Raw genomic sequence first — 20157 nt, forward strand, 5'->3', positions numbered from 1 at the left:
AGGTAGTGGTCTAAATGTTTATTTTATACTGCACTTGATATTTTCCCATAAAAACAAGTTACAAATGGCAAGTAAGTTCTAACAAGCCCACAAAAATCTTACTTACCCCATGAAGTAGTTGACATTGTATTGATTGGAGCTTTAAGACTGACTGCACTTTTGATCCATGAATTCACTGTACCATTTAGTCCACAGCACCCCTCAAGTTCAAACCCTGAATCTTCCATGCCCTTTCAGCCCCAATCCTTTAGTATCTCTCTGGATCCCAAAGCTTTCTGAGACCTGAGCAAAGCAGTAAGTAATGTCTTGACAGAAGGAAAGCTCCAAAAACAAGATCTGCTAGCAGCCAGAGAAAAAAATAAGGGAAGTATACAGAAAAGGCAGTGTTGCTGATAAGGGTGCTGGGTAAAGTGGACAGGGTTGCAGAGATGGCTCAAGTAGATAGAATATAAAGGGCAAGCAGGGTGCGATACAAGCAAGTTCTATATCCAAGTAACTGGGTGAATTGTAAATCAGGTGTTCCGAAGATGGCAAATACTATATATTCGAAAATTGTTTTAACATCATAAATCCTTCCCCATCCCCCAGCAAGAACTCTCAATTCTTATACCTAGTCACAGAAGATGAAAAGACAAACCATCAAAAATAAATATCCTAAATTCAGTAGAAAAACAATGCACACCATACCTTTGTTCCATTCCGAGTAGGCAGGGGCCAAACAGCACAAGAGCAGCTCCTCAGAGATAGCTGAAATGGAGTGAGGTTGAAATATTCTTTTAAATAATGTTTAAAACTTCTAGAAAGGCTGCAGCCCGAACAATTCAATTTGCTTGGTAACAAATTTAATCAGATTTTATTGTAGCCAGAAAACCTTTCCAAAAGCAATTACAAGAGCACAGCAGGCAAGAGCACAGCTGGTGAGTCAGACTTCTGGTGACATGAACACTTGGCCTGCTGATATGAATTTCAGTTGTCTTCATATATCTGCCAACCTTTCTATTACCCTTCCAGCTCCACCCATAGAGCCTAGCAAGTGGATGGTGCACTTTAGATAAACTCCGAATTCCCCACCAGCACAGGAGTATGAAGTGTGTGTGCGTGTGTATGTGTGTTCATACATATGTGTGCCTGAATGCACATGTATGTTTTGCAGACACATGAATGTGGTGTATGAGGAGAAAATATTAAGGATAACTTAATATATCACTCCCTAATTTTATGTATCCTTCTGTGAATCATCCTGTCACAAAAACAGATTTTGGTTTTCTTTGTAATATAATAAGAATTGCTTTATTATAAAAGAAAAGACCTCTGTATAGTATTTCCCACTGGGGCGTACAGTTTAGGTCTGGCCTCTGTTCCTTCCTGATCCCTACCCTCCCCTGACTGTACTTCTGTCTTCTCAACCCTGAGGGCTCAGACTAGTGGCCCAAGTCTAAATCTCTTGAGACATCTGTATGCCTCTTGGTTTATTTACCCCAGTTTGATAAACATCCTGTCTTGCCCAGTCACTGTTTCAGCTCTAGCAAGCAGGTGTTCTGTGGTTCTTTCAACAAACACAATACAGTGAAGAACTAGCTGGCATTGCGCCTGCCCATGTATTTTCAAAAACTCACCTTAAGTTCTCCCCACTTCACTAAAATCAATTCCTCCTTTTCCCACTGAGTGCGCTCTCTCCTGAATCCCTGGAGAATTCTGTGCCTCAAAATCTGCACTTAAAAAAAAAAAAAAAAAAAAAAGACAGCAACACTAAATTCTCTTTCATGTTAGTCTTGTCTCTCCAACTAGACTGTAAGTTTCCGAAGCACTGGCAATGTGACGTTGAACTTGTATTTGCCACAACATTTAAAATGGTATGTGGGAAACAACTGAACAAATTCTCAGGAAAGAGCAAGAGGACAGTTGTAACCACATCTATTCTAGTTGGAGAAATGTCTGGTAGTAGGATAAAGGAAGAAAAGACTGCTACGTGAAGCAATTCTTCTAAGTAACACCTGCCCTCAAAAGTATTCTTTTCCTCCCCAGATCAAGAAGGTCTCTCAAATTCTTCCTTCCCTAGTTCTAGACGACATCACATGACATTTTTTAAAGCGAGGTATAACTTACATACAGTGACATGCACTAATCTTGAATGTATAGCTCTATGACTTTTTTACACAGGTATACATTCATGTAACTACCTCCCACATCAAGATATAGAACGTTTCTAAGACTCCAGCTAACTCCTTCCCAGTCAACATCCACTCAATTGATAGCCACTCCTCTAATCTGTATCACCATAGACTGGTTATACCTACTCTTAAATTTTGTATAAATGGAATCATATGCTCTTTTGTATCTGGCCTTTCTCCTACCATTATGATTGTGGGATTTTCCATATTGTAAACATATTTCATGTTATGTGCATATTTTATTGCTGGAGACTGCATATTTATTGCATGTTAAATAAATTCTACATAAGTCTCACATAGGAAAAGAAAGCAGGAAACCACCAGAAAGAACTGAACCCTGACATGCACAATTGCTTAGGGAACCCACAGGAGTTGCCAATGTTGAGCAACATAGACCTCTGATTAGAAATAAAAGCCATCTATTTTCTCTTATACAAGAAACATTAGACACATGGGGAAAATTAGCTGCCAGAAATAATCACAAACTGAACAATTAGGGCAAAGATACCTTTCCGCAAGATAGATTTAGTAAAGAAAACAAGGAAGAATTTTCAGAGAAAGAAATTTAATGCATCACGGCATAAAAAGGGATTATAAAAGCAGGAACCTGAATTCTCTGAAGGAGAGAACAGGTGTGGTAACATCTTTTTGACTTAAATGTCAGATAGAAACAAAGAGAACTTTAGAATTCAGGTAAAGGGAGTTCTGTCTGAAAACAGGAAGATAAGAAAGGCAGAGAACAGAGGCCCCTTTCTCTTTTTTGATTTCCAACTTTTAAGTTCAGGGGTACATGTGCAGGATATGCAGGTTTATTATATAGGTAAACATGTGCCATGGCAGGTTGCTGCACAGACATTCCCATCACCTAGGTATTAAGCCCTGCTAGCATCCATTAGTGACTCTTCCTTTCAACAGAGCAGGAGAGGAGCCCTGTTAGTAAGGTGGTAGGTGACAAATCCCTGGTAATAGGGCAGATGGAGGACTTTTTAAAACACATGAATGCTCTCTGGAGAGCAGTGACGCCACCCTTTTCACTACCTCAGACCTTTAGCAAAGTGTGCTGAAGAATGCCATCTGGGGAACACAAAGGAAAAAGATGTGTTCTATGTCTGCACCAGGACAAGTTATAAGAATAGACTATAAGAAGAGGTACAATTAGAAAACCGAGGACAAAGAAAATTGGACCTAGGTAGGGACCAAGTACAAAACATCTTGGAATTGAAAAGAAAAAAAAAAATCAAAAACAAAGTTAGGGGAGGCATTAAATTTCCCATCAAGAATGGGATGAAGAGCCAGACATTTTATTTAAATCTCAAATGGAGGGGTAATTTTCAGGAAGGTGTCACATAAATGAAAAGGGGCAATGAGAGAACAAAAAGATTTTTCCAATAAAATCATGGGCGCCAAAACAAAAAAACAGTGGAGGCCTTAAGTAGCAGAATCATAAGCCAAAAACCAAACCTGGCATCTGTGAAACAGATAACCAATTTAAGGAATCTCCTAAAAGAGAAGTTATGAAAGAAAATTAAGAAATAGGAAGAATAATATATAACTTCTATGTAACAGAAATTCCAGAAAACAAATGAAGGAATGATCAAGAATAAGTTAACATTTTTCTCAATAGAAGAAAATCTAGATTTCATATTTAATGAATCTAAGGATTGTTGGGCAGGAATACTGAAAAAAGCCATATTACAGATAATCTGATGAAATTTATAAACGACAGAAAAGAATCCTACAAGAAATCCTACAAACTTCCAGACCACTCCCCCACCCTCCTCATACTCACTTCTCCCAACAAAAGACACCCCAACCCCTTCACCAAAATCAGGTGTCTGCCGAGGGCAAATAAACCAGTGGACATTGCCGTCTCATTTGGAAATGAAGTTCCAGGAGCCCCAATGGGGTGATGTTTACAGAATTCTGAGGGAGAATTCTACGGCCAAATGGTGATTCAAGTGTGACTGTAAAATAAAGGCCTTTTCAGACTTGTAAGGACTCTGAACACACAATTTCCAACTGTGGTCTCAGAAATCAGTTCCACAGTATACTGGTCCTCTCAGCCTCAGAGTCTTTGGTGAATCTGCAGGTAACAGAGAGCTTCATCTCCCAAAGAGGTCCTCCAGCTTTCTCTGGTAAAGGTTTTAGATACTCTCGCCCACACAGCACACCTTTTTTCTAGACCTTGAAACAGCGTCCCAATAGAAATCTACCTGAGATAATGACCTCTTCTAGTAATTATCCTCTTTTTCTTCATCTGCCAAGTTTCTTTGTTTCCCTTATTCCTCCTCTCCACTTCTTAACTTTATTCCTCTATGACAATCCAGCTCCTCACCAATCCACTGGAACTGCTGTCAAGAAGGCCACCAGTGAATCCCAAAAAGCCGTTGTCAGCCCTTACCTTATTGGTGCTCCTTATCACACTCAGGACTGTGGCTACCTCGTTCTTGAAGCTTTCAGCTCTCCAGATTCTCCTGTGTCTCCAGAGCTCTTTTTGCTTTGTCTTTTTTTTTTCTTCCTTTTCTTCTGCCTGACCTTAGCTATTGCTGTTTTCCAGGCATCCTTGACTCACCATTCTTCTCTTATTACAGAGACTATGTCTGTCTTACTCATTTGTTTCCAAAACCTCCTTGAGTCAAAAGAGGAATTTGCTGGAAGGGTCCGGAGAGATCTTGAAAAACCCAGCATAGAAACCTCAGCCCATCAGGCCTCGTGCAAGGCTGGAGCCTCAGGCTCTAATGTCAGCACTAGAGAAAAACACAAAAAACACTTATCCTCCTTCTCTTCCTGTGTCTCCATGGTGTGGGAGAGGAGGGAAGATGAACTAACCTGAATGGCCACAGGCATTCACAGGGTCATATGCATGGTGGGCAGGGCCACTGAGCTGAATAGCATCTTCTACTTCTGTGTTCCACCCACGAGTGGGGGCAGTGAGGGGAGCAGGCCTGGAGTTTTTTAGGCTACTGGTGGGCCTCAGAATCTCCTCTGCAAGCACTTTAGAACATCCAAGTCTCAAAACAGAAATCCAGAATGGGCAGTAGAGGACCCCTCTGAAGCCTCTAAGTCATGTACTCTCTGTCTTTTATCAAAGAAGGCTACCCTGGGATTTTTAAGATATTGTGCTGATGAATAAAAATCATTCTTCCCACCCATTCGCCACTGAGTCTTTATGTGGGTGCCTGCCTTAATTGCTAGAACCTAGAGAACTTTCTCCCTAAGTCGCCTTAGTGAAACCTGAATTCATTCTAGGACCGCGCTGGATTTTGGAAGGCAAGCACTGTACTATCTTCTTTTTGTTGCTCACATCTGACCAAGAGCCTAGATCAGTGGTACACAGTAAATGTTTAATAAATGTTGATTAGCAAACAAAATCTTAGCATATTCATTTCTTGGAAGTATTAACTAGTTTGCTTTTGTAACACCTTTTAATCCAGCTTTCCTTTGCCATTTCGCCTTCCTGAAAACATTCAAAGGCCATTTCTGTCTCATTTTCTCATTCCTGGAAGAATATCACCAAAGTATCAGGCAGTTTTAAGTCTTTTCAAATTTCATAGAAATAAGTACAGAATAATTTTTACCAACCAATATTAATGGCAGTGCAGGAGAAAATTATGAATGCAACATAATTGTTTCATTGAATTTCTTAATTTTTATGTCTGTGCTAAATTTAACAGCAACTGAATGGGGAAAGATTACAGTCCATCTCAAAAAAAAAAAATCTTCTGCATCATGATATTCAAATAATGCATTCTAGTGTAGTCAGCCCCTTCCTGGACATCTCAGCTCCATCTGGCACAGTTGATGAAGTCCTCCTTTTAAAAACCCTCTCCCCTGGGCTTCATGAAACCATTCCTGACCCTTCTTCTTCCCTCATTCCCCAAATTCCACAAAACACTAAACCCTTTCCCCTTGAAGCAGATGCACTGCCCTAGTCCAAGCCCACACATAGCTCTCATCTGAACCACAGCAGGAATGTCCCAACTGAATTTCCTGTGTCTCTTCTCACCACCCTGCCTCCAGCCCACTTGCCACATCACAGCCAAATGGGCTTTATTTAAAATATCAGATTTGATCATATCTTTCTTTATACTCTTAATGATTTCCAACTTCTATGAGGATAAAGTTCAAAATCTTTAGTATGGCCTGCCATAAGCATCCTGGTCTGATTTGTGCTTACCGCTATGGACTGACGTCAAATCACCCTCCCCAGCCCTCTCTCCATTCTGGCCAGTGTGACCTTCTTATAGTAAAAAAAAAAATATTCCACGGACTTTCTCATTTCAGCTGTTCTCTCAGCTTGGAGTGGTTCCCCCTCCTCATCTTTGCCTGGACAACTCCTACTCACTACTCAGATTTCAACTTAAATGCCACTTCATCTAGAAATCTGATTCCCAAGGAATTGGTTAAAGCCCAATATGATCCTACAGCTTGTATAGCACTGTAGTTCTTCTTAACAGTCAGCACACCAATTATTACTTATCCAATGTTTATCTTTACCCCTAGACATGACTGAATGAGAGCAGGGACCATGCCGGTCTTGTTCATTGCAATGTCCCCAACACCTGGCATGGGGCATATTTTTAATGAATGAAGAAATGAATTAATACACTGAATGCATTAAGAATAATCAAGAGGGACACCTAAGCCAGTCTATAACAAGAAAATGAAGGCTTAGCATTTTCCAAATCTATAATACTATGATTTCTGGAGGAAGAATGATAGAAAGAGCCAGATGCTTGTAAAGGACAGGTGTATTTACAGAAATGACAAAGGTGGGTCAAAGGGTTTTTAAAGAATGATTGTTATTCTAAAGTGCTATAAAATACAGCAGGATCTAGGGTGTGAACAAAATCTAACAACTCTGGCCAGTAGCATGTTATAAGAGAACATACATTATATTAGATGAATTTATGTTGCTTATGTTTAGCTAAGTAAAGGATACTTAAACAATTGCTTCTAGAATAAGTCATCCGGAATTAGCTCATGGCCATACAACCCAGACCTGAAAGAATCAAGGCCTTATATACACAAGAATTTGACATTAAAAAAAAAAAAAAAAAAAAGCAGCAGCAATCCATAAAAAATGTTAAATCATAAATGTCTACAGCAGTAAGGAACCTTATATTATCCAGCTCAACCCCGCCACACCTCCTGTCATCCCCACCCCAGGGGTGTGTAATATGGGAAGCTGAGGCCCTAGGAGGTTAAGTCACTTTCCTCGGGTTACATGTCTACTTTGTGGCTAAACTGGTCGTAGAAATGGGGTCAGCTGGGCACAGTACAGTGGCTCACGCCTGTAATCCTAGCACTTGGGAGGCTGAGGCGGGCAGATCACGAGGTCAGGAGTTTGAGACCAGCCTGGCCAATGTGGTGAAACCCGTCTCTACTAAAAATACAAAAATTAGCCAGGTGTGGTGGGGTGCACCTGTAGTCCCAGCTACTTGAGAGGCTGAGGCAGAAAAATCACTTGAACCTGGGAGGCAGAGGTTGAGCGGAGATCTCACCACTGCACTCTTGGGTGCACAGCTTGGGTGACAGAGTGAGATTCCATCACAAAAAAAAAAAAAAAAAAAGAAACCAGGTCTCTATTTCAATGCCTCCTAATTATCTGTGACTCTTTTTTCTTTTTTTTATACTTTAAGTTCTAGAGTACATGCGCACAATATCTGTGACTTTTGATTCTGTAAACTTCAATGAGACTACTCCAAACCACGGCCTGAGGTGGTTTTCTGAAAACCCTCGCCTTCCTCCAGTCTTGATACTGATTCACTACATAGCATATCCTGTGTGAAGAGAAGCCTGTGGCTGCTGCTAACCTCAACACCTCCCCACGACCACCCACACTGCTGAGAGGCTTAGGAGTTCATAATGGCAGAAGTGAAACACTTTGAGTAACTCCTTGAAATGATATCCTGTTCTGTGGCATTAAGTAACATTGTTCTCATCTGTCCTTTGTGATTTCTCAATCTCCTTGCTGTCGTATTTGGGAAATATAAATATTTGGGAATAAACAAACAATATAAATAAATGTTTGGGAAACTTCTCGTGTTATAGAACATTATAGAAAATATACATATTTGTTTTCATCTGTCTATCTATCTATCTATCTTCTGCATCATGATATTCAAATAATGCATTTTAGTCAGCCCCTTCCCGGAAATCTGAGCTCCATCTGGCACAGTCGATGATGTTCTCCTTCACAGTTCCTGGTTCATAACTCCCACATCTCTTGTTACAGTCTTTTGTTATAATGCTGGGTGTGTTAGGTCTCAGAGGCAGGCCTCAGGAAATAATCTCTCTCCTGCATTCCTTTTACCTGACCCAAGGCAGGATTCTAATGTTCCCTGTCTTTCTGATTGTGGGTCTTAAGAGTCTCCCCAATGAGGGTCTCACCTCGTATCCTGGGGGAAGGAATGCTGATGTCATGAAGTTTCCATAAAAATCCAAGAGAACTGGGTTCAGGGAGCTTCCAGATAGCTGAACACATGAAGGCTCCTGGAGGGTGGAGCCCAGGGAGGGCATGGAACTCTGCATCCCTTCTCCTATGCCTCTCCCTACATGTTTCTTCATCTGTATTCTTAGTAATATTCCTTATAATAAACAAGTAAATGTAAGTGTTTCCCTGAATTCTGTGAGCTGCTCCAGAAAATTAGTCAAACCCAAAGAGGGAATTCCTGGGAACCTTAACTTCAAGCTAGTTGGTCAGAAGTTTCAGAGGCCCAGACTTGCAACTGGTATAGAAGAGACAATCTTGGGGACTGCGACCCAACCCATGGGGTCTGATGCCATCTCTAGGTAGATAGTGTAAGAATCGAATTGGAGGACCTTCGGCTGGTGTCCACCTGCTTAAAGCGTGGCAACCAACCCCCAACATATTTGGTCATAGAAGTCTTCTGTGTTGATTGTTGTGGTGTGAGAGTGAAGACACAGTTAGAGAGAGTTTCTCCCTACACAGCCACTGATCGCACACTTTAGAATGGCTAAGGTGATGAAGTTTGTGTTACGTACATTTTATGGCAATAAAAAATAATTACTCAACAACTTCCAGCTCCAGCCATGATGGAAAGCCCCATTCCTCCTAGATCCTCTCTCTTACAATTTAAAAACATAAAACAAATAAATTAAGATTGAATCCTGAAACATGTTCAAGTAACCCACAGGAAGGTACAAAAAAGAGAGGCAGAGGAACAGGAAATAGAGGAAACAAAAAGAAAAATTAGGGGGGCAGATATGTCCTAACATATCAACAATTCCCTTAAAAGTAAGTGGTCTAAATATACGAATTAAAAGACAGAAATTTGCAGAGGGGATAAAAATAAAAACATGTTCCAGCAATATGCTATCTATAGGAAATTCACTTCAACTTCAATTACACAGGTGGATTGAAAGCAAAAGAAAGGGGAAAAGATACACCATGCATTCATTAAACAAAAAAGAGCAAGTCTTGGCTATATTAATATCAATGCAATTAGTAATCCTTGTTTTTAAACCACAATTTTAAAATTTCACTAGAAACAGCCTTGAAGAGCCTCTGTGTTTCAAGAATGCTGACATCTGCCAAAGGCTTTGCAGCCCTGTCCCAGACTGGCTCAGTCTACCTAAGGCCAAGTCATGCAGATTTGTCTCCCATTAGATGTGAAGAAACAAAGTGAAAGTCTCCCTTAACCTGCTCTTCTGCCCTCCCTACAAACCAATTAAAATAACATTGAGTCATTTTTCTACCTTTGTACTGACAGAATTTTAACGATGAATAATGTGTGAGGACTTTGAAAAAAGTGTATGCTCATAATACTGATAGGAACATAAATTGATAGAGTGTTTTTAGCAATTTGACAGTATCTATATACAGATGCTGCTTGACTTACAATAGGTTGTGTTCTGATAAAACTATTGTAAGTTGAAAATAATCTTAAGTCAAAAATGCATTTAATACACCTAACCTACTGAACATCATAGCTTAGCCTAGCTTTAACATGCTCAGAACAACTCTACTAGCTTACAGTTAGGCAAAATCATCTAATTTAAAATCTATTTTATAATAAATGTTGAATATATGAGGTAAGAGTATCATGCTACTTATCACTAGTTCTGGAAAAAGACCAAAATTCAAATTCAAAGCACAGGTTCTATTAAATATGCATCACTTTCACGTCATTGTATAAAGTTGAAAAATAATAAGTTGAACCATTGTAAGTCAGGACCATCTGTAATCTATATAATAACTTTTAAATGTGAATATCCTTTGACTCACCAATTCTACTTCTATTCTAGTATAATTTTTCTAAAGAAATGCTTTGGCATTTATACAAAAAGATGTCCATTGCAACAAAATATTGGTAACATCAACAGAGGAATGAGCAAATACATTATGGTACATTCTTCTGTGGAATACTATGCAGCAGTTAAAAAGAAAGAAGTAAATTTATACGTACTAAAATGTTAAAGTAAACAAAATGAAAACCAGGCCTGAAGAATCCTTGAGCAGACAAAATTGGTTATGCCTCATCCTAACCTTGCTTGATTTACAAGCATAAGGGAAACTTGAGTTATATTTTATAAATGCTCAACCAATCTGAGGCAGCCAATAAACTGATATAACTAGGGGCTTTCCAAAGGGATAGACCAAATAAGGCTATCTGTAGGTTTAACTGTAACCAATCAAATATTTTATTTGCTTTACTTCTGTGTTCACCCTATAAAAGCTGCCCTCTTGTGTTCCCTCCATGTAGCTCCTAAGCCACTTCTGGTTTGGAGCTGTCCCATTCATGAATCATTGTTTCCTCAGATAAACTCTAAAATTTTATTGTGCCTCAGTTCACTTTATAACAAACATAAGTAGGGCTTTAGAACACATTTTTATTGATTTATACTATTTCACTTGTGGTGTATAAAAAATTCCTACTTATAATAATGGTTTAGAATTTCAAATTTATTAGTGCTATAAAATTGCTACACTATTGCTAGTAGTGATATATTATTTTGCTTATCAGCACATGACACCTGGAATAGATTGATTATATTTGAATGCCCAGAGCATCTTAGAGTCTAGTACATTATATTTACTCAAAAATTGTTTAATTAATTAACTGATGAAACAGGCTAGCAATTCCAAACTTCCTTCCAACTCCAGTTCTTCAATTCTAACTGGAAAAAAACTGTCCTTATATATAAAATGTTAATGACAATACCTATCTCAGAGAGCTGCTATGATGACAAAGTATCCAAAATTGTTGGGGCGAGGGGCGTTATAATTTGGTAGACACATTCCAGGGGCTATTTGTTCTGTTGTTACTCTTCATTGGAAAAAAACTACTTCTCTACAAAATTCAGACTTGCTCTGAGAAGTTTCAGAGAGCTAATTTCAGTGTGTATGAAGGAGGAGGGGCAGGGGTAAAGTAAAGACAGGTGGAAGTGTCAAACATTAAAACCACCGCTGTAGTTGAAAACAAAGCAGGAGCTGATGGTCAGCACTGAGCATGAGTGCTGGACTTCTTAAAAAAGCAATAGTCATCTTATGGAAGCTCTCACATGTGTTAAATGCTTTAAGCACACACAGTGTATTTGATCCTCACAACCAGGAAACTCTTGAAATCCAGCCTCCAGAGACGTTCTAATCCAGTTCTCTCATCTGACTGTCATTCTTTGATCACGCTTGGTGGAAAACTAGATTGCAAACTTTTAAAAATTACTAGGGCAGAGGGAATTTATAAATTTGTAGATTAGTTTCCTGAAGGTGCCATAGCAGATGACTGCAAATAGAGTGCCTTAAAAAAGCAACAGAAATTTATTGTCTCACAGGTCAAGAGGCCAGAACACAATATCAAGGTGGCAGCAGGGTGGGCTCCTTCCAGAGGCTCTGGGAGAGAACCTGGTTTGGCTTTTCTCCTAGCTTCTGGTGGGTGCTGGAAGTCCTCGGCATTCTTTTGCTTATAGATGCATTGCTTTATTCACCTTCATCTTCACATCATCTTTTCTGTTTTTTTTTTTTTTTTTTTTTTTTTTTTCTTCCCTGTGTCTTCTCCTCTTATATAAGGACACACACTTGTCATTGGATTTAGGTCCCACCCAGATAATCCAGGGTGATTTCATCCTGAGATTCCTAGCCTAATTATATCTGCAAAGTTCCTTTTCCCAAATAAGGTCACATTCAGAGGTTCTGGGTGAACATATCTTTGGGGGCAGGGGCACTCAACCCACTACAGCTTGTTTGTATGATTTTGATTTTGGAGGAAAGCTACTAAAGCAGAAATATAAACAACAGAAGTAAATGCAAAAGATAAACTGAATGGAAATAAAAGCTAAAAATAGAAAATGGGCAGTTTCATGTGCAGTTTCAAGCTGACAGATTTAAGGAGTCTGTGGTATCTGTTTCAGAACTTTGTGATATCCTTTTAAAGAAGCTGACTCAAGCTTGGAACTAAAATGTTTACCACTTACCAACCAGAGCATACCACCTTCCCAGTGTCTTTTCCTGGAATTCAGGAATTTATAAAAAACAAATATTCATGACTGTAATATATCGAGATATAATTACTTAAGAGGAAAAAGCATAAAGAAGCAATTCAAGGCCGGGCGCGGTGGCTCAAGCCTGTAATCCCAGCACTTTGGGAGGCCGAGACGGGCGGATCACGAGGTCAGGAGATCGAGACCATCCTGGCTAACACGGTGAAACCCCGTCTCTACTAAAAAATACAAAAAAAATCTAGCCGGGCGAGGTGGCTGGCGCCTGTACTCCCAGCTACTCGGTTGGCTGAGGCAGGAGAATGGCGTGAACCCGGGAGGCAGAGCTTGCAGTGAGCCTAGATCGCGCCACTGCACTCCAGCCCGGGGGACAGAACGACACTCCGTCTCAAAAAAAAAAAAAAAAAAAAAAGCAATTCAATAGAGTTTGAAGTGTGATCTACTAAATTTAGATTGTTTCCAGTAAAGTAGTGAGCTAAATTCATCAACAGATTCTCTTGTTTAAAACAACTAAAAAAAAAAAAAAAAAAAAAAAGTAACGATTTCTCAAATCAGGGACTAAGTGAAGACGAGTCACTGTGGGGAATTTGCGAGAGGCCTGGAGCCGGCCATTTGTCAAATGAGAGAAGCGAGGAAGAAGAGATTGAGCTTTGTATTTTATGACCTCAAAGGCACCAGAGACACAGCCCAGGGTCTGCCCACGTTGTGGAGTCTGTTAAAAGAAAGCGAAATTCCCCTCATTGAATCATTACTGGTCAGCAAAATTAAACTGTGTCTAAAAGGAGATCTTCCACAAAAAATGTTGGGATCATAATGGGTTAAACCATTTATTTTTAGAAAGAACTAGAAATAAACCCATAATAGTCTCCAATACCTCACCTCTCCCTTCTTACCTCCAGCTCCAAAGAAAAGAAAATCTATGAGCTCAAATTTTAGTGCTAAGCAGAAACAAGAAAAGAAACAGGATTCTAAATACTAAAAACCAGAGAAATCTAGTCTATGCATGTTTGTAGCTTGAATTTACACTACCTGAGAGAACTGGAGAAAAGTCTTGCTGAACATTTAATTTAGAGGCCCCTGGACTAACAGTAGTTCCCATAAACCTAGAAGAAGGGGAAAATTCTCTTTGAAGGACCCCATCTTTAAGCTAGCTAACGAGAATTTCTGTAAGTAAAATTACAAACCATGAAGCAGCTCATGGTACAAAATAACTAAACAGCCAAGGCACAATGAACAAGAGCTAGCAAAAACAACAGATTATATACACATAAAACAGACCCACAATAGTATGGTTAATATTATGATCAATTCTATACACCTGAGCCTGAAATATGCCTGTTTATATACTTGTATCTACTATATGAGAAAGATATAAAGATCCTAACCAAGAGAAAGCTGATATAGCCATATTAACTATTAACATATTAACTAATAGAAAGATAAATCCATCCTCTTTTAAGCAACAAATATTACCAGAGAAAAGGGAGTTAGTTAAGCTGCTGCAGTGCACAAAGGGGCCGCCCAGAGTAACATGGTGGCCACTCAGCAGGCATCCCCAGCCCTCATCCTGTCTCCCCGGACCCCTCACCCCAACTCCCCATTTTCTCCAGCTGGGAGGTGGCCTCAGGCTCCCTCGCCCGTCCCTTCCCTGTCCTCATCCTGGTCCCAGGGGTTGGAGGGAACACCACTTGCCTCCCACCAAAGCTCCAAAGAGAACCCACAAGGAATTGAATGACCTGGCACAGGACCCCCTGCTCCAGCAGAGTGTTCAGCTGGTCCTATTGGAGATGGCATGTCCCACTGGCAAGCTGCAGTAAGAGGTGAAATGACAGTCCCTATCAGCGTGGAATTTTTTTCTTGCAATTCATTTCCCAACAGACTACCCCTTTAAACCCCCTAAGGTTGCATTTACAGGAATGTATTATCCAAATAGTAACAGTAATGGCAGCATGTGTTTTGATATTCTATGGTCACAGTGGTCTCCAGCACTATTTCAAAAGTACCCTTGAACATTTTGTTCCCTATTGTGTGATTCCAATCCACATGATCCTCTAGTGACTGAGGTTGCTGGGATCTACAGAAAGGATAGAGAAAAGTATAGCAGAAGAGCTCAGGGATGGACTCAAAGTATGCCAGGTAATTAAAGAAATTGAATATCCTCTACAAACAAAGACAGGGGCACTCTGAAAGAGAAAGTCCTTTTAGGCTGGGCATAATGGCTGACACCTATAATCTCAATACTTTGGGAGGCTAAAGCAGGAGGATTGCTTGGGCCCAGGAGTTCAAAAGCAGCCTGGACAATGTAGTGAGACGCTGTCTCTACAAAAAAATTTAAAAATTAGCCAGGCATAATGGCATGTGCCTTTGGTCTCAGCTACTCAGGAGGCTGAAGTGGGAGGCACCCTTGAGTCCAGGAATTCAAGGCTGCAGTGAGTCATGATAGTACCACTGCACTCTTGCCTGGGTGACAGAGCAAGGCCCGGTCTCAAAAAAAAAAAAAAAAAAAGCAAGTTATTTTGATTTCCATTTTACTGCCTTCCATGAGTGCATACCTCACCCTGCCCTGTATATACAACCTGATACAGCAATGCTGCAGGTTGCACATACTTGGAACAACATACTAGAAATACTGTACATCTGTACCAACATTGCCTCCTAGCAGAGAAGTGTGTGTGTGACAAGCCAGTTCTACAGGCATAGCCTAGGTGTGAGACTAAAAGCTTTCCTCATTGACTTAAATTTGGATAACAGTTAGGGGTGGTGGGTATGATGTGTGCTTGGATGGAGGAGAAAAGCTTTACTCACCTGTAGGAGACTGTTTTTCAGTAGATTCCATCTATAGTCAAGACAATTGTGAAAAGCAAAGTGAACTGAAGCTGTTTCTGTATTCATTTTACTGCAAAGGAGCTACATCTTACATAAAAATTATGACCAACCAGATTAAACTCTACCCACATCCTGTATTTTAAGGTCTAAGTTTAACTGGACAACATTTATATGGATTGGAGCTATTAGTACATCAAATGTGATGGGTTTTTCTGTTGTTTGGAATAGTTTCAGAAGGAATGGTACCTGCTCCTCTTTGTACCTCTTGTAGAATTTGGCTGTGAATCCATCTGGCCTTGTTTTATACGGTTGGTAGGCTATTAATTACTGCCTCAATTTCAGAACTTGTTATTGGTCTATTCAGGGATATGGCTTCTTCCTGGTTTAGTACTGGGAGGGTGTATGTGTCCAGGAATTTATCCACTTCTTCTAGATTTCTAGTTTATTTGTGTAGAGGTGTTTATAAGTACTCTGATGGTAGTTGGTATTTTTGTGGGACCACTGGTGATATCCTCTTTATCATTTCTTATTGTGTCTATTTGATTCTTCTCTCTTTTCTCCTTTATTAATCTAGCTAGTGGTCTATTTTGTTAATCTTTTCAAAAAACCAGCCCCTGGATTCATTGATTTTTTTGAAGGGGTTTTTGTGTCTCTATCTCCCTCAATTCTGTTCTGATCTTAGTCATTTCTTGTCTCCTGCTAGCTTTTAAATTTGTTTGCTCTTGCTTCTCTAGTTCTTGTAATTGTGATGTTAGGGTGTCAATTTTAGATCTTTCCTGCTTTCTCTTCTGGGCATTTAGTGCTATAAATTTCCTTCTTAAGACTGCTTTAGCTGTATCCCGGAGATTCTGGTATGTTGTGTCTCTGTTCTCATTGGTTTCAAAGAACATCTTTATTTCTGCCTTCATTTCATTATTTACCCAGTAGTCATTCAACAGCAAGTTGTTCAGTTTCCATATAGTTGTACAGTTTTGAGTGAGTTTCTTAATCCTACGTTCTGATTTGATTGAGTCTGAGAGACTGTTAAGATTTCCATTCTTTTGCATTTGCTGAGGAGTGTTTTACTTCCAATTATGTGGTCAATTTTAGAATAAGTGCCATGTGGTACTGAGAAGAATGTATATTCTGTTGATTTGGGGTAGAGGGTTCTGTAGATGTCTATTAGTTTCACTTGGTCCAGAACTGAGTTCAAGTCCTGAATATAATCCTTGTTAATTTTCTGTCTCATTGATCTAATATTGACAGTGGAGTGTTAAAGTCTCCCACTCTTATTGTGTGGGAGTCTACATCTCTTTGTAGGTCTCTAAGAACTTGTTTTATAAATCTAGGTGCTCCTGTATTGGGTACATATATATTTAGGACAGTTAGCTCTTCTTGTTGCATTGATCCCCTTACCATTATGTAATGCTCTTCATTGGCCTTTTTGATCTTTGTTGGTTTAAAGTCTGTTTTATCAGAGACTAGGATTGTAACCCCTGTGGGTTTTTTGCTTTCCATTTGCTTGGTAATTATTCCTCCATCCCTTGATTTTGAACCTATGTGTGTCTTTGCATGTGAGATGGGTCTCCTGAATACAGCACACCAATAGGTCTTGACTCCTTATCCAATTGCCAGTCTGTGTCTTTTAATTGGAGCATTTAGTCCATTTACATTTAAAGTTAATATTGTTATGTGTGAATTTGATCCTGTCATCATGATGCTAGCTGGTTATTTTGCACATTAGTTGATGTAGTTTCTTCATAGTGTCATTGGTCTTTCTATTTTGATGTGTTTTTGCAGTGACTGGTACTGGTTTTTCCTTTCCATATTTAGCACTTCCTTCAGGAACTCTTTGTAAGGCAGGCCTGGTGGTGACAAAATCCCTCAGCATTTGCTTGTCTGGAAAGGATTTTATTTCTCATTCACTTGTGATGCTTAGTTTGACTGGATATGAAATTCTGGGTTGAAAATTCTTTCAGAATGTTGAATATTGGCCCCTACCCTCTTCTGGTTTGTAGGGTTTCTGCAGATAGATTTGCTTAGTCTGATGGGCTTCCATCTGTAGGTTACTTGACCTTTCTCTCTGGCTGCTCTTAACATTTTTTCCTTCATTTCAACCTTGGAGAAATCTGCAATTATGTGTCTTGAGGTTGCACTTCTCAAGTAGTATCTTAGTGGTGTTCTCCATATTTCCTGAATTTGATTGTTGGCCTGTCTTTCCAGGTTGGGGAAATTCTCCTGGATAATACAGTGAAGAGTGTTTTCCAACTTGGTTCCATTTTCCCTGTCACTTTCAGGGACCCCAATCAATCGTAGGTTTGGTCTTTTCACATAGTCCCATATTTTTTGGAAGCTTTGTTTGTTCCTTTTTGTTTTTTTTCTAATCTTGTCTTCACGCCTTATTTCACTAAGTTGATCTTCAATCTCTGATATCCTTTCTTCCCCTTGATGGATTTGGCTATTGATACTTGTGTATGGTTCATGAAGTTCTCATGCTGTGCTTTTCAGCTCCATCAGGTCATTTATTTTCCTCTCTAAACCAGTTATTCTAGTTAGCAGTTACTGTAACCTTTTGTCAAGGTTCTTAGCTTCCTTGCATTGAATGAGAAATGCTTCTTTAGCTCAAAGGAGTTTGTTATTACCCACCTTCTGAAGCCTACTTCTGTCAGTTCATCAAACTCATTCTCTATCCAGTTTTGTGCCCTTGCTGGAGGAGTTGCGATCATTTGGAGGAGAAGAGGCATTCTGGTTTTTGGAATTTTCACTGTTTTTGTGCTGGTTTTTCCTCATCTTTGTGGATTTATCTGCCTTTGATCTTTGAGGCTGATGACCTTTGGATTGGGTTTCTGTGTGGGGGTCCTTTTTGTTGATGCTGATGTTGTTGCTTTCTGTTTGTTAGTTTTTCTTCTAATTGTCAGGTCCCTCTGCTGCAGGTCTGCTGCCATTTGCTGGAGGTCTGCTCCAGACCCTACTTGCCTGGGTATCACCAGTGGAGGCTGCAAAACAGCAAAGATTGCTGCCTGCTCCTTCCTCTGGAAGCTTCGTCCCAGAGGTGCCCCATCCTGATGCCAGCCAGAGCTCTCCTGCATGAGTTGCCTGTCAACCCCTGTTGGGAGGTCTCTCCCAGTCAGAAAGCATGGGAGTCAGGACCCCCTTGAGGAGGCAGGCTGTCTCTTAGCAGAGCTCAAGAGTTGTGCTGTGAGATTCGCTGTTCTGTTCAGAGTCAGCAGGCAGGAACGTTTAAGTCTGCTGAAGCTGCGCCCACATCCACCCCTTCTCCCAGGTGCTCTGTCCCATGGGAGATGGGAGTTTTATCTATAAGTCCCTGACTGGGGCTTCTGCCTTTCTTTTAGAGATCCCTTGCCCAGTGAAGAGGAATCGAGAGAAGCAGTGTGGCCACAGCCGTTTTGCTGTGCTGTGTTGAGTTCTGTGCAGTCTAAACTTCCAGGCCTCCTTAGCACTGTCAGGGGAAAACTGCCTACTTAAGCCTCAGTAATGGCTGATGCCCATCCTCCCACCAAGCTTGATCTTCCCAGGTCAACTTCAGACTGCTGTGCTGGCAGTGAGAATTTCAAGCCAGTGGTTCTTAGCTTGCTGGGCTCCATGGGAATGGGACCCACTGAGCCAGACCACTTGGCTCCCTAGCTTCAGCCCCCTTTCCAGGGGAGTGAACAGTTCTGTCTTGCTGTGATTCCAGGTGCCATTGGGGTATGAAAAAAAAATTCCTGCAGCTAGCTTGGTGTCTGTCCAAACTAGCTCTTATTTTTCTTATGCTCTTAATCGCTTAGGTCTAAGTGTACCTAAGGGTGAAAATCCATTTGATAGAAATACTTGTGTAGATTTAAAGATTGTTCCTCTGGAGTTAATCTATGTAATAAATTGATTACTAAACTGATTACATATTTTAAAAGGTAGGAGATATACAAAGAATTTCTACAACTCAAAAATAAAAATATAAGCAACACAAGTTTTTAAAAAACAGGCAAAAGATTTGAATAGACATTTCATCATAAAAGATATACACATGGCCAGTGGGCACAGAAAAAAGTATCCAACATTGTTAGTCATTGGAGAAATGTAAATTAAAACCAAAAGTGAGTAGAAAATAAAAGCATTAAGAATGACTTGGCCGGGCGCGGTGGCTCAAGCCTGTAATCCCAGCACTTTGGGAGGCCGAGACGGGCAGATCACGAGGTCAGGAGATCGAGACCATCCTGGCTAACGTGGTGAAACCCCGTCTCTACTAAAAATACAAAAAACTAGCCGGGCGAGGTGGCGGCGCCTGTAGTCCCAGCTACTCGGGAGGCTGAGGCAGGAGAATGGCGTAAACCCGGGAGGCGGAGCTTGCAGTGAGCTGAGATCCGGCCACTGTACACCAGCCTGGGCGACAGAGCAAGACCCCGTCTCAAAAAAAAAAAAAAAAAAAAAAGAATGACTCATGTATTTCCATTTCTGGCCAAAATGCAGTAAGAGAGAACAGATTTATCCTCCTCTCTGAAACAACAACAACAAAAACACAAATACATGAAACAGCAATTCTTAGAACAAGTTAGACAATGAAGAATGGTGATCTCCAAGAAATAGGAAATAAATGAGGTGAGCTAACGATTGCCCCAGTATACTATTTGCAGGAAGTTTTTTCAGGTCACAGGGCAGGGAAGAGGCACCTTCGTGGAGGTGTCCTGGAGCTGAGGAGACAGCCGCGAGTCTGGAGAGTGAG

General features: G+C 40.3%; 1 protein-coding gene and 1 pseudogene across 3 annotated transcripts in view; one reads left to right on the plus strand and one right to left on the minus strand.

Annotated features, from left to right (window-relative positions):
• LOC104663792 (cytidine monophosphate-N-acetylneuraminic acid hydroxylase) overlaps window positions 1-20157 on the minus strand; it is a 366736-nt gene that overhangs the window by 76499 nt on the left and 270080 nt on the right. For 2 of the 3 annotated variants that reach the window (XM_030929498.1, XM_030929496.1), the window contains exon 3: window positions 688-747. In XM_030929498.1, the coding sequence (XP_030785358.1) occupies window positions 688-698 (11 nt within the window). In that variant the 5' untranslated portion in view covers window positions 699-747. Of the gene's footprint in view, window positions 1-687; window positions 748-1616; window positions 1710-20157 lie in introns of those variants that run through there. The other variant, XM_030929497.1, reaches the window with a different exon arrangement.
• Window positions 14348-14776, plus strand: LOC104664022 (annotated as a pseudogene).

The sequence above is a fragment of the Rhinopithecus roxellana genome, chromosome 4, assembly GCF_007565055.1.
Source record: "Rhinopithecus roxellana isolate Shanxi Qingling chromosome 4, ASM756505v1, whole genome shotgun sequence".
In the NCBI taxonomy this organism is placed as follows: Eukaryota; Metazoa; Chordata; class Mammalia; order Primates; family Cercopithecidae; genus Rhinopithecus; species Rhinopithecus roxellana.